Genomic DNA, 12,673 nt, shown 5'->3' with positions numbered 1-12,673 from the left:
TATAGTAAAAACATTGTGAGGCCATGATGAAATTACAGTGAAATCACCGTGATTTTGTGCCATTCGGTCACTGTAGTTTTATGGTTATCTCACAGTGATTCGATAGTGGTTTCACAGTGATCTTATTATGTTATCACAGTCGATTCATAGTTACCTCACAGTGGTATTGCAGTGATTTTAGTGTGGTACCAAAGTCAATTCACAGTGAATCCACAGTGAATTTCCAATAAACTTACAGTAAATTCACAGTGAATATACAGTAAATTTACAGTGAATGTATAGTGAATTCACAGTGAATTTCCTATGAACTTACAGTAAATTCACTGTGAATTTACTGTAAGTTTACTGGAAATTCACTGTGGAAAAAAAATACAAAAAAATTATTAAAACCTACCATCATTTTTTTTTTTTTTTCAAATTAAAAAAAAAAACAAAAATTTTCAATGACTACCATTTTTTATTTTTTTTGTCATTCTATAATATCAAACTTTGAAGATTTTTGTAATTTTTTCCATTAAACTTATTTCTCAAAACACATCTTGAAAATTTTTAAGTGTTCAGAGAACTTTGAAATAAAAAAAAAAGAATACAAACAAAAATTAAAAATGGCCATCATGACACAAATATTCAGTTTATTTAAAAAAAGTACATAAAAAAGTTGAAGAATGTTTGAACAACTTTTTTTTTGCTATTCTAAAATCACCATAAAACTATAGGCAAATCATCATAAATTTTCTGTGGAATCATAGTGAAATCACCATTAATTTACTGCGAAATCATGGTGAAATCGTCATTAATTCACTGCGAAATCATGGTGAAAACACTATTGATTTACTGTGAAACCACCATTACTTTACTGTGAAATCATGGTGAAATCACCATTACTTTATTGTTAAGTCATTGTGAAATCAGCATTAATTTACTGTGAAATCATGATGAAATCACCATAAATTTACTGTAAACTCGCAGTAAAATCACAGTGAAATCACTACTAAATCACAATGACAAAATGGCACAAAATTACTGTGAATTCACTATGAAATCACCGTAAATACACCGTCAAATTACGGTGAAAGTGAATTCACAGTGATTTCACTGTGATTTTACAGTGACTCCAAATCCGCGAGGGTACCGTGATTCAAGGTAGCGTCACGGTGAGCGTTTACGGTGATTCCCGGTCGTTCACCGTAATACACCGTGATTCAGGACCGCCAGGGCGATTCTGATATTTTTTTCTGTATGTTTTATATATTAACGCTTTGGTTTGATTCAAAGCTCATGTAACTCCATCTTAATCATTTCTATTAATTTGTGTCTTAAAACATTGAATCCATAAAGTATAATTGTGAGGAAAACTTTAAAAAATGATGCTTATTGATTATTTTAAACTTCTCAAATTGTTGGAGAACGTCACTTTTTTTTCGAGCTCAAAGATAAATAATTCATTATTGTGCAAATTAAAAAATCTATAAGTTTCATTAGGGTGGATGAGAATATTTATGACTTTAAGCTTTAATGATAATAAAAATTTAAAAATCTCAATGAGTTAATAATTTGATAAACAATTAAATTTAAAGTATATTTGATAAATTATGTTGTGTTATTCGGGCAGTCTTATAGTGACTATACAGGTTGCTAGTTATTACATAAGAATATAAAATTTGATACTTTAATATTCAATGATAAAGTTTTATATTTTAATAAGAATTTAAAGTCGTGTATTAAATTATCACGAATATAAAATTACGTCCTTTAATGTTGCTATTCGATAATAATGAAAGCTGTTATGTAAATGTTAATTTTGAAAAAAAAAAAAAAAAAAAAAAAAATTTAATCAAGTAACACAATACTGAACTTGTAACTATAGTGATCCGAATATACAACAGTGTTATTTATATATACATATATACGTGGTGTCCTTGGCAACCGCTTGTTATACTAGCAATGTCTCGTGTATCAGATTTCTTTTGATAGTTAAATATACAATAATTAGTTATTAAATTAAATCATGTTCACTAAGCAACATTTATTAACGTTAAACGAGCAAATAGTTCCGCCTCCAACGCAAAAATTTACAATCGAACAGTGGCATCTTAATAATCAAGCTCGGTAAATAGTCTTATACATTTCCTCATTTAAAATATTATCGTAAATTACGTGTTTAATAAAATTCAAATCATCAATTGAATTGAAGAATGTAAATAGTTAATGTTAATATTTATAATTACAGATTCCGTAAATGCAACATTCATAGTCAATTAGTTGAAAGTTTAATTGCTGAATCAGAGCGTATTTGTGATTCGGCATTAGAATTAACGAAAACAAATAAAATAGCAACCGATCATGAATTGAAAGAAAAATTATCAGATGTTAAATTTGTTAAAGATGAAATTTTACGTCATCGCAAAGATGTTATTTTAGAAATTGATGCATTAAAAACTTATAAAACAAGATTGATTGATGGTTTATCATCAATACAAGAAAATGCAGCTGATATTTGTAAAAAATGTCTTATTGCGAGGTATGAAAAATTAGAAATTTTTAAATTTGCAATAAAAAAGACCGGGGCGAGACGATCAACCTAAGCAAGTTATTGTTTTCTGTGGCTTCTAAACAGCGGATATAAATTATTTTGATTCATTTCAAATAAGTTTGATATTATTTTGCAATCATTTTTATAAAAATAAATGGTTTTATAATCATTTTTGTCTTATAATTTTTTTCCCTTTTAATTACATATGTAAATTAAATGAATCTCCAACTATGTATCAATATTTTTTATAAAAAAAAAAAAAAATATTTTTTTCTAGAGCATGATGATCTCTCTCCCAAATAAAATAACAATTTTTGTGTTGAAAAAAAAATAATTTTATTTATTTAGATTTTCTAAATGTTTTATTTTGCCCCAAATACTTTGCTTTGATTCTAAATTCTTAATTAATTCTAAATCCCGAAAGAACTTTCAACAAATAAATCTTTTTTTTGGTTTACTATAAAGTCTAGGGATGGCTTTTTTTGCCCCGGTTTCCTTTACTTTAATTTAATTACTATATAATTATAATTTTTAGAGAACACCGTTTAGGTATCGACTTAACAGTTGATGATGTAGAAAAAGAATTGAGAAAAGAATTGGAAATAATAAATCAAGCAGATAGTATTTTTACACGAACATTAGAGCATACAAATGAACAAATTCGTATTTTAAAATCTCTTTTATATTATCTTGATGGAGATTTAGAGAATAAAGATCGTAGTATTCAATTAGATGAAAGAAATCTCAATTTAAAGGAGACTTGTTTAAATCTCAGTATTTATCATGGAACTGCTTCACTAGATCCTTCGTAAATAAATTTAATATACCGTTTATTTTTTTTTAATTTTTATTGTTGACATCGGCACTGATATTTCAATACTAATATTTTTAATTTATTTTATTTAAGGACTATTACTGTTCAAGAATGGGATTTACATAGTGACGAAGTTATCATGTCTACAATGAAGCAAATGAATAGTACCAAAGTATTACGCTATTATATTGATAATATTTTAAAAGAAATAGTTGATGATTTAAATGAACAGAAAAATAAAACTAATGAAGCATTTAGACTCAGAATTTTGGAAACAAAACAAGTAAAAGCTCGTCTTGAGTCACAACATTCTGAAGTATCTATTTAATTTAATTTATTACTCTCCCTAGCGTATCCGAACTACAGTAAAAACACCATAATTTACTGTAAATTCGCCGTAAAATACGATAATTTACCGCACATTACCGAATTTGATGGTAATATACGGCAATTCTTCTGAATACCGTAAATTCCAGTGTTTTACGGCAAAATATCGCGGTATTGCTGCAAATTTTACGGTATATTGCCGCAAATTTTCTATAAATTTTTCGCAAAATACATTATATTACCACCATTTGCTTAAAAAAGTCGCCATTGCGATATAATATCGTATTTTACGGCAATTCTTCGGAATATCGCCAACTGCGGGAAATCACCACAATCTTGCCGAACTTTTACGGTAAAATACCGCAGCATGGCCGCTAATTTTACGGTGAATTGCCGTAAATTTGTCGTGATATACGATGTATCACCGTAAGTTACGGTAATTTGCCATCAGTTACCGAGTGCTACCGTAAATTCTGTAATTTACGGTAAAATGCCGTATTTATGGTTATTCGCGGGAATTTTTCGGAATACCAGAAATTATGATATCTTACGGTAAATAACTGTGTTTTACCGCAAAATACTGTAATAGACAGCAAATTTGCCGTAAAATGCGGTATTTAGCCGTAAATTACCGTAATTTGGATCTGCTAGGGCTTTAAATATTAATTATCTTATAAATTTATTGATTTATTAAATAATTAGATAATAAAACAAGCGAATGCAATGACGCAAAATATAACACGCTTAGAAAAAAATATTGCTGAGAAAGAAGGATTTCTTGCGCTGGCACACACACGTTTAGGAAATCGTTGCCATCGACCAAATTTGGAATTAACTCGTGATAAAGTGGAAAATAAACTTACACAAGAAGTATATGGCCTTCGTCAAACAGTTGCAAAACTTCAACAAACATTGAACGAGGTAGAAAGCTTTATTAATTAAATATATATGGGTATTTATTTGTTTATTTATTTACCTTATAAAAGACAAAAAAAAAATTACATCGTTTTAGGCTCAAGCAACTTTACGTTATCTACTAAGAACGCAAATACAATTAGAAGAAGATATTAATATAAAAACTAATACTTTAAAAATAGATGAAGTTGAATGTATGACACTGCGTCAAAGTTTGAATTATCGTGCTTATTAAAAATTTATTCAAGTAATTTAAATCATATAAATCAACCGAGTACTACATCAATTATAAATCACTGATTATATTATTTTTTTTTAATTTTAATGCATAATTTTAACCGACAATTCAAATAAAAGGGTAATTAATATACTTATGATCATTTTTAAACAAAGCAAATGAATATTTAATCATAAGAAAAATAAAAAATAAAATAAAATGATAAAATAATTGAATTAACTGATGAGACATTCATCAGATTTTGTCTGAGACAGATCATCGCCATTTTGTACTGAAGTACTTTCGAGATTAATTTCTCCATTTTGTGTTGGATTTACTTGCTGGATCTGTCGATTAGCTACAATAGAATCTTCACGCTTATTTGAATCATCAGAAATACAGAGAGCTGCGATTAGTGAAGTATCTATAAGTGAAGCCGACGACTGAGTTGAAACAGCAGAAGCTTGATTATTTATTCTACTAGACTGCTGATCATTGATAGGCTTCTGAGGCTTAATTTGTTGATTAATCTGCTCATCTTTGGTTGCTTGTGGGTACGATTGTGAAGAAGATGGTTGCATATTCATGCTTGAATTGTTATTTACCATCGACGGATGCTGAGGAACTTGGAGAGTTTGTTGAGTGTTTATTTTCTGAACGTTAGCTCTCATCGCATCAATTAAAGCTTGCATGAGTTCAGCTTGTGACAGATTTGATGATTGATTTGCAGTAGTTTTAACCTGAGTTAATGATGGATTAGTGAGCTCAAGATCTAGCAATTCCGGAATGCCTGATTTATGTTTTAAATTATTTTCATTTTTTCGCACTGGTTTGAAACTTTTTTTTTTTAATGATTTGGGCTTTTGGTTATCATTTTTTTTTTGCTGTTGTTTGTTTAGTACAACATTGTCTGTACTTTGACCACTTCCGCTGTCAAGAGACGTTTTTTTAGACGCATTAATCTCGACTATACACTTATAATTCATTCTCAATTTTATTGTATTGTGTAACAATGAATTTTCGTTGATGAACAATCCTTTAGACCGATCATTAAGCATTATTCGTGGTATACGGCTACTGTCAACCTTAAATAAATATTTTATTAAATTATTAAATCATGGTAACCGCAGATTTTTGAAACTGAAATTTCCTGACTTTTCCAGGTATTTCAGTAAAATAATTAAAAAATTCCCTGTCTATAAATAATAATATTAAATAATTGGAAATATTTATTTAATTCAAAATAAAATGGTATAAGTCAGTTCAATAAATAATCAATCAATGTCGTTAAATGAAACTTTATTTTATTATTTGTCAATATTCATAGTTTTTTTTTTGTTTGTCAAATGAATAATTTTATATTTTTTATTTTAAATCTGTTTTTATATAACTTACTCTATAATAAAACATGAATAAATTTTCCATTTTCACTAGAATAAATCTCATAAATAAGAACGTTTTATAAAATATTAATCAAGTGTACGCGAATAATAAATATAGTGAAACTTATTAGTTCAATACTAATGTATACTTTTAATGTTTTTGTCGAAAGGGCTTACCAAGACTTAAAATTGATTAAATTTTGGAGTCGATCGGTCATGTAGTTGACAAGTTATACGAAAAATAAAAATAGAAAAAAAAATTTTTTCCAGGTTTTTTTGCGTTTAACTGATATACCACTTGTCTGATTCGCTTCAAAATGTAGTCGGTTTTCAGTCTTGGTGAGCCCTTTTGATTACTACCAAGAACAGTCAAAACGATTGATTCGTTCCAAAGATATCGTCGGACAAAAAAGATTTATTTTCAGTGAAAGTATGTTGTACCGGCCTAATAGATTTTTGTATTAATATTTTCGAGCTCCCTGAGCTCGGGAAGTTTTGCGGCTAGCCCGCAGGGTCAGGCGGTTTTTAGACTTTTTAACTTGTCAATATGCATGTTAATAGCTTGAAGATCCTGACATTTTGTTTCTACGAAGACTTTTTTTCTAACAGTCTTTTAATTTTAACTGCTTTATTTTTTCGCTATTGGAATCAATTTTTACTATTTTGTTTTTTTTTTTTTTAAATAGTATTACAATTGCATTCGCGCCGCGCCACTTATTTTCGAACAGTTTTGACAGAACAAAAAATTTATCGGATTTTTTCAGTCAAAAAAAGAGAAAGTAAAAATTTTTCTAGCTTTGTGACGAAATTCCTTGACATTTCCAAATTTTCCAGAAATGTGACTACCATGTTTAAAACCCCAATAATTTATTAAAAAAAAGAAAAAAAGTGATTTATTAATTCTTGAGCTTACCTTGGCACTGAACGATTTTTTTCTATCATCACATTTCATTTCTATATCATAACGATATTGAGCTGCCGTTTTTCCACTTTCAAACATTAAAATATGGGCTTTTAAATGTTTTTCATTGGTAACATGTACATGTAGAATAAATAGCCCAATGTCTTGGATCTCGAAGGCATAATCTTCACGGCTATTAGCCCCACGATATTTTAAATCCCAAGTCATCACATGAGGCCATCCTTTAAATGAATGCTAAAAAAAAAAAGTAATATAAATAATTATTCGACAAATGAAATAATGACCATTTAATTATTTTTAATACTTACTGTAGTAAATACTTCAGAATGACTATTTTTCATGTGCTCTAGAATATTTGAATAAGTTCCTCTAAAGTGGCAACCGGCCCCTATCCAACATGAATAAAGAATCAATGAATTTATTGGACTTCCATTTGGTTTAATTTCATTATCAGGTTTTTTAGCATTAAGAGATTGTTGTCCAGTTATCAAGCACACGTCAATAGACTCAGTTGCTTTATTTACTTTGTTAGAATTATTAACAACATTTTTTTTTTCAATTGTGGAGACATCAAACGACTCAGCATAGCTCTGTAATGATAAATTCACGTATTTAAATAAATTTAATATTTTTATTTTGTGAAAAATGATTTTAAAAATATAATAAAATAAAAAGCCAAAATTTGATAATTTTTTTTGTTTTATAAACAAATTAATTTTTTTTTAAATATACGCACTAAGAATTTGTAATTCTAGCTGAAAATCGGCAATTTTTAAAAATTGTGGAATAAATAAATAAAATTTAAGTAGAATAAAAACTAAAAAATGCATATTTAGATAATTGAAAAATCAGTACGCGCATTTTTTAAAATTTTATTATTTTAATTAATAAATTTATTTATTTAAAATTAAAAAATTGCCTCATATCTGCTACATTTACACTCAAGCACAAAGATTCTAAAAACTTCTCACTACACACTTTTAAAATTCGTTTCTATTAATATTGAATGTATTTATTTGCGATATAACATAAATTCCAATTGTGTGCTGAACTAACTGTCATTAAATAATACAAACTTATCATAAAATTAATTAATAAATACTATAATTGATTAGTGTTACAGACCTTCATGTTATTGAATTGCGATACCAAAAATTCAGCGACATGATTCCGAAAAAATGAAGTTACTTTTGGACACATAGTACATGATTCTGTTTTACATAAATGGCAACAATTATGCCCAGCATCACATGAAAAAATTTTGTCTAACAATGTCTTACCACAAAATCGGCACAAAATTTTTCTTTCTACATGATTATGCCATTGCAGAAACTAAAATTAAATTTTAAAAAATAGATTATAAATATTTTAAACTCACTAATCTGTATTTTATAACAATATTTAACTAAAATTACTTGTTTTTTAATAAGATCCATTGTGGTAACTCGTACTATGACGCACAACGAAAAGAATAATGAAATGGTTTGATTTTTTTATCAGAACATCTAATCTCAATAATGCTTTTGCGCTGTAAGTAAATTTATGGGATAATTTTTCATATTATTTTGATGATGCAAATTTGCTATTTATTAATACTTATTTAAATGAATAGATTTATTAAAAATAATGTATATATCAATTACCTTATTTATAGCGCCTTACTTTCCGTATCGTACTCTACTGACTCAAAAGAATTGAAAACGATCTTACAAACTAAAATGCTAAACAATAAAGCCTATAAAACAAAACAATATCAAATTTCATCAACAAATATTTGTATTGCTTTTAAAAGATTTTATTTTAATTTCCTTCACAATTTTTTTTAATATACTTACGAAGAAAAATAATTTTAAAAATCATAAATCTATAATTAATTTAACTATTTATCTATTGTTTTATTTTTGTTTAATTTTGATTTTGTATTTTTTAAACTTTCTATCAATGATCTACTACATCATATATGATAATACAAATCTGTATGACCAACAGATGGAAAAAATTATTTTAAATTAAAATCAAAATTATATTGATTACAAAAATGATTAATTTTATAATTTAATCTAATTTCGTTCTTAATTACATAAAAAAAATTGCTAAATCAGGATGTTTATTAATAACTTATTAGTTAATAGAATTATTGTCTTATTGGATACATAATTATTTTATTTATTTTTCGTAAACAAAAAAAAATATATTTATTTTTATTTGTTAAACATGAATATATATATTAATTATTAGAAAAATAAAAATAGTAAAATAATTTAACTAAGACACAACACAATCGCCGCTTGGCTTTTTCTGATGGAAATCAGAGCTATTTTTTTTAGACTTGCTATTATGCTTTTTCTTGTCATCATCATAATTAATATCGAATGCCTCAGCACCGGATTCTATTAAACGAATTTTTTCACGTTCTTCGATTTTCTGTTGAATTGATTTTTGTCTTTCTAAATCAGCAGCAGTAAAATTTCCAGGTTTGTTCGAATTTCGGGAAATGTGGAGAAATTCTATGTCAATAGAAGGAGCAGATGGTTGAGTAGGAACACCAAAAGATTGATTACCCGCGTTATGTGGGTGATGATTAACAAACGGAGATGCACTTCGTTGATAAGCCTGTTCATCTTTAATTACTTGCGGATGGGGATAAAGAGAAGGCGGAGTCATATTTGTACCGAAATGATTATTTACCATTTGTGGATACTGTGGAGTCTGAGGCATTTGTTGATAGTTGAATTCTTTTTGTAGATTTGGGTAGAGTTGTTGAGGCAGCAGTGGATGTATTCCTGCTGCCCTTGGTGGACAATTGTGAGTAGATTGCACATGATTAACTGATAGCTTTGTTGTCTTAAGGTCTAGCAGTTCTGGAATATTTGATTTATCTTTAAAATTATTCGCATTTTTTCGTGTTGGTTTGAATTGTTTTCTGTTCAATGGCTTGAGTTTCTGAACATCTTTCCTCTGATTATTATCTAGCTGCTTTATCGGTGTTGTATTATCTCCTACATGAGCATCGACATTTCTCTTATCATTAGAAGTTTCATCGAGTTTTTTGATCTGAACCGAGCATTTGTACTTCAAGTTTTGTTTAATTGCATTGTGCAAAAGTGAATTGCTACTAATAAATAATCCTTTGTTTCGATCATGAAGTGAATTACGTGGAATACGGCTACTGTCAACCTTAAATATATATTTCATTATATTATTGAACTCCATTTTTTTATTAAAAAGCTAATAAATTAAATTACCTCTGCACCAAACGACTTCCTTTTATCCTCACACTGAATTTCTATTTCATAACCATATTTAACTGCAGTTTTACCGCTTTCATACATAAATATACGAGCCTTTATATGTTGATCATGATTAATAAATATATGAAGATTAAATAATCCAACGCCTTGAATTTCGAATGCTCTATCCTCACGACTATTAACTCCATTATAATTCAAACTCCAATTAATCACATGAGGCCATTGTTTGAATGAATGCTATAAAACGAAATTTATGGTACAAAATTTTTTAGTGTCATTATTTACATTAATGTCACTTAATAATGAATTCTTATTTATTTGATACTTGCCACCGTGAACATTTGAGCATGATTATCTTTTAAATGTTGAAGGATATGATAATAAGCTGCTTTGAAGTTGCAATCTCCAATCCAGCATGGATAAAATCCCCAATGATTTGTTGAATTATCATCTGATTTAACTTTAATAACTTTTGTTTCATTATCTAACGGTTTATTTTCATAAACTTTTGTTGTATTTATTGACGATTTATTTTCAGATGAATTTTTAATATCTTTTTCAGTAACCATACAGATTTTATGATTGCGTACAATTTTAGTCTGTGTAGATGTATTAAGTTTTTTAGCACTTTTTTCAGTTTTTTTTATTTCAAAAGCAGACTCGTCCAATGATTCAACATCATTCTATAATAATAAATCTTCATTACATTAAAAGGACAAATTACTCTTATTTTTTTATAGTAAAAAAAAATTCAAATTAAAAAAAAAAAACTATTAAGGGGGGAAAGGGGTCTGAGATACAAAAAAAAAGAGCATATTTTTGTGATATTTTTTTCACAGCACCTCCTTTATTAAAATTCTTAAATTTTGTGACATTATTAAGTGTTATTCCAAGAATATTCTGCTAAATTTTCATAAAAAAATATTGAAAAATAATTGGTAATGGGGAGAACCGAGTCAACTAAAAAAAAAGTCTCCATCCTGTAAGGAGGATAACTCATAACTGCCTCATATGAAATCAAAAAACCAAAAAGATTTCTTTAGTACATAATTTTATCTTAGATTTGAACGAAGGTTTTTATTTTTTTCAATAACTACTTATTTTTTAATTAAACAAAACGAGCAATTTTTGGCAAAAGTCAGAGTTTTTTATTTCACCGTTACTAAAAATTCAAAAAGGAAGATTTTGTTTATTCCTTAGTTTAAATTCAAGATAAATTTATGTACGGAAAAAATCTTTTTGGTTTTTTGATTTCAGATGAAGCAGTCATGAGTTATCCTGCCTACAGCATGCAGAATATTCTTGGAATGACGCCTAATCATGTCACAAATTTTAAGAATTTTAATAAACAAAGTACTCTGACAAAAAAAAAAAAAGTTTTTTTTTTATCTTAGACCCCTTCTCCCCCTTAAGTTATTGACAATAGTCATATAAATTTTGAATGAAAATAACAATGAAAAGATATAAAGAAAACCTTATAGATACGGTACATACCTTCAACTTATTTAATTCTGTTATCAAAAATTCAGCAACATTATTTCGAAAAAAAGATGATTTTTTGCAAGCAATACATGAATGAGTTTTACACTTTCTGCAAACATCATGACCAAAATTACATGAATAAATTTCATCTGATAATTTAATGCTACAAAAATGACATGAAGTTTTTCTTTCTACATTTTCGTGCCAGTCCAGAAACTAAAAAAAAAAAAAAAAAAAATAATCCATTAATATATCGAAATAACTTCACCAAATTTAATTCAATTATTAAATTAAATAAAAAATTACTTTTTTCTTAATCAAATCCATTGTTATTTTTTACGTGATAATCAACACAAAGAAAAATAAAAAGATAATTCGTGCTTAATCAGCAAATATAATCTTAATACTCTTGTTCTATAATTTGTTATATTCACCAGAATAACAAAATAATTTATATTTAAATAAATAATTAAAAATTATATTTATTTAATTACTTCAAGCCATTTATAATTTGTTTAGTAACTCTACCACTCTACCACTCTACGACGTAATGAAACTGATGATTCTGGTTCAGCATAACAAGAATTTGATAAAAGCTGTTTCTGGGAATCCCTACTAGAAATATAAAACATTAAATATCCCAACATTACACTATCAGTATTGTATGTATTTTATAACAATTAGTAAAAACAAAAATATTCAACGGTTTTAAAACAATTTATAATTTTCAAACTCTCAATCAATTTAAAAAATATATATTTTGTTATCTTGTAACTGTAAACATTCAAACAATAAATAAAAGTATGAAATTGAAAATAAAAACAACTCAT

General features: G+C 27.3%; 3 protein-coding genes across 3 annotated transcripts; 1 reads left to right on the top strand and 2 right to left on the bottom strand.

Annotated features, from left to right (window-relative positions):
• The first annotated feature begins 1,830 nt into the window (after positions 1-1,830).
• On the top strand, positions 1,831-4,824 carry LOC103570543 (tektin-1). The gene is made up of 6 exons (XM_008548318.3): positions 1,831-2,109; positions 2,231-2,521; positions 3,069-3,341; positions 3,441-3,663; positions 4,377-4,595; positions 4,687-4,824. The coding sequence occupies exons 1-6, from the start codon at positions 2,009-2,011 to the stop codon at positions 4,822-4,824; spliced, it is 1,245 nt and encodes a 414-aa protein (XP_008546540.1). The 5' UTR covers positions 1,831-2,008.
• Positions 4,825-4,858: 34 nt separating this feature from the next.
• LOC103570544 (uncharacterized) lies at positions 4,859-9,040 on the bottom strand. Its single transcript, XM_008548319.3, has 7 exons — positions 8,946-9,040; positions 8,754-8,845; positions 8,526-8,638; positions 8,236-8,442; positions 7,419-7,700; positions 7,102-7,344; positions 4,859-5,891 (listed from the first exon to the last, which is right to left on the bottom strand). The coding sequence occupies exons 3-7, from the start codon at positions 8,544-8,546 to the stop codon at positions 5,043-5,045; spliced, it is 1,602 nt and encodes a 533-aa protein (XP_008546541.1). The 5' UTR covers positions 8,547-8,638; positions 8,754-8,845; positions 8,946-9,040; the 3' UTR covers positions 4,859-5,042.
• Positions 9,041-9,187: 147 nt separating this feature from the next.
• LOC103570545 (uncharacterized) lies at positions 9,188-12,649 on the bottom strand. The gene is made up of 5 exons (XM_008548320.3): positions 12,150-12,649; positions 11,856-12,059; positions 10,691-11,044; positions 10,356-10,598; positions 9,188-10,287 (listed from the first exon to the last, which is right to left on the bottom strand). Exons 1-5 carry the CDS (start codon positions 12,168-12,170, stop codon positions 9,376-9,378), a joined length of 1,734 nt encoding a protein of 577 aa, XP_008546542.1. The 5' UTR covers positions 12,171-12,649; the 3' UTR covers positions 9,188-9,375.
• Positions 12,650-12,673: the final 24 nt, after the last annotated feature.

This window comes from Microplitis demolitor, chromosome 3 (assembly GCF_026212275.2).
Source record: "Microplitis demolitor isolate Queensland-Clemson2020A chromosome 3, iyMicDemo2.1a, whole genome shotgun sequence".
In the NCBI taxonomy this organism is placed as follows: Eukaryota; Metazoa; Arthropoda; class Insecta; order Hymenoptera; family Braconidae; genus Microplitis; species Microplitis demolitor.
Note: the sequence above shows the minus strand (reverse complement) of the source record. Positions and strands in the feature narration are given on the sequence as shown.

Bases quoted from the DNA above. Each gene is read 5' to 3' on its own strand.
- LOC103570545 (XM_008548320.3), bottom strand. From the start codon at position 12,170: ATGGATTTGATTAAGAAAAAA. The intron at 11,045-11,855 runs GTATGTACCGTA...TTATTATTATAG, and splicing joins CAGAATTAAATAAGTTGAAG to AATGATGTTGAATCATTGGA. The intron at 10,288-10,355 runs GTAATTTAATTT...TATATATTTAAG, and splicing joins GGAAGTCGTTTGGTGCAGAG to GTTGACAGTAGCCGTATTCC.
- LOC103570543 (XM_008548318.3), top strand. From the start codon at position 2,009: ATGTTCACTAAGCAACATTTATTAACGTTAAACGAGCAAATAGTTCCG. The intron at 3,342-3,440 runs GTAAATAAATTT...ATTTTATTTAAG, and splicing joins ACTGCTTCACTAGATCCTTC to GACTATTACTGTTCAAGAAT. The intron at 4,596-4,686 runs GTAGAAAGCTTT...ACATCGTTTTAG, and splicing joins TTCAACAAACATTGAACGAG to GCTCAAGCAACTTTACGTTA.
- LOC103570544 (XM_008548319.3), bottom strand. From the start codon at position 8,546: ATGGATCTTATTAAAAAACAA. The intron at 7,345-7,418 runs GTAAGTATTAAA...TTTTTTTTTTAG, and splicing joins ATTCTGAAGTATTTACTACA to CATTCATTTAAAGGATGGCC. The intron at 5,892-7,101 runs GTAAGCTCAAGA...TATTTATTTAAG, and splicing joins AAAAATCGTTCAGTGCCAAG to GTTGACAGTAGCCGTATACC.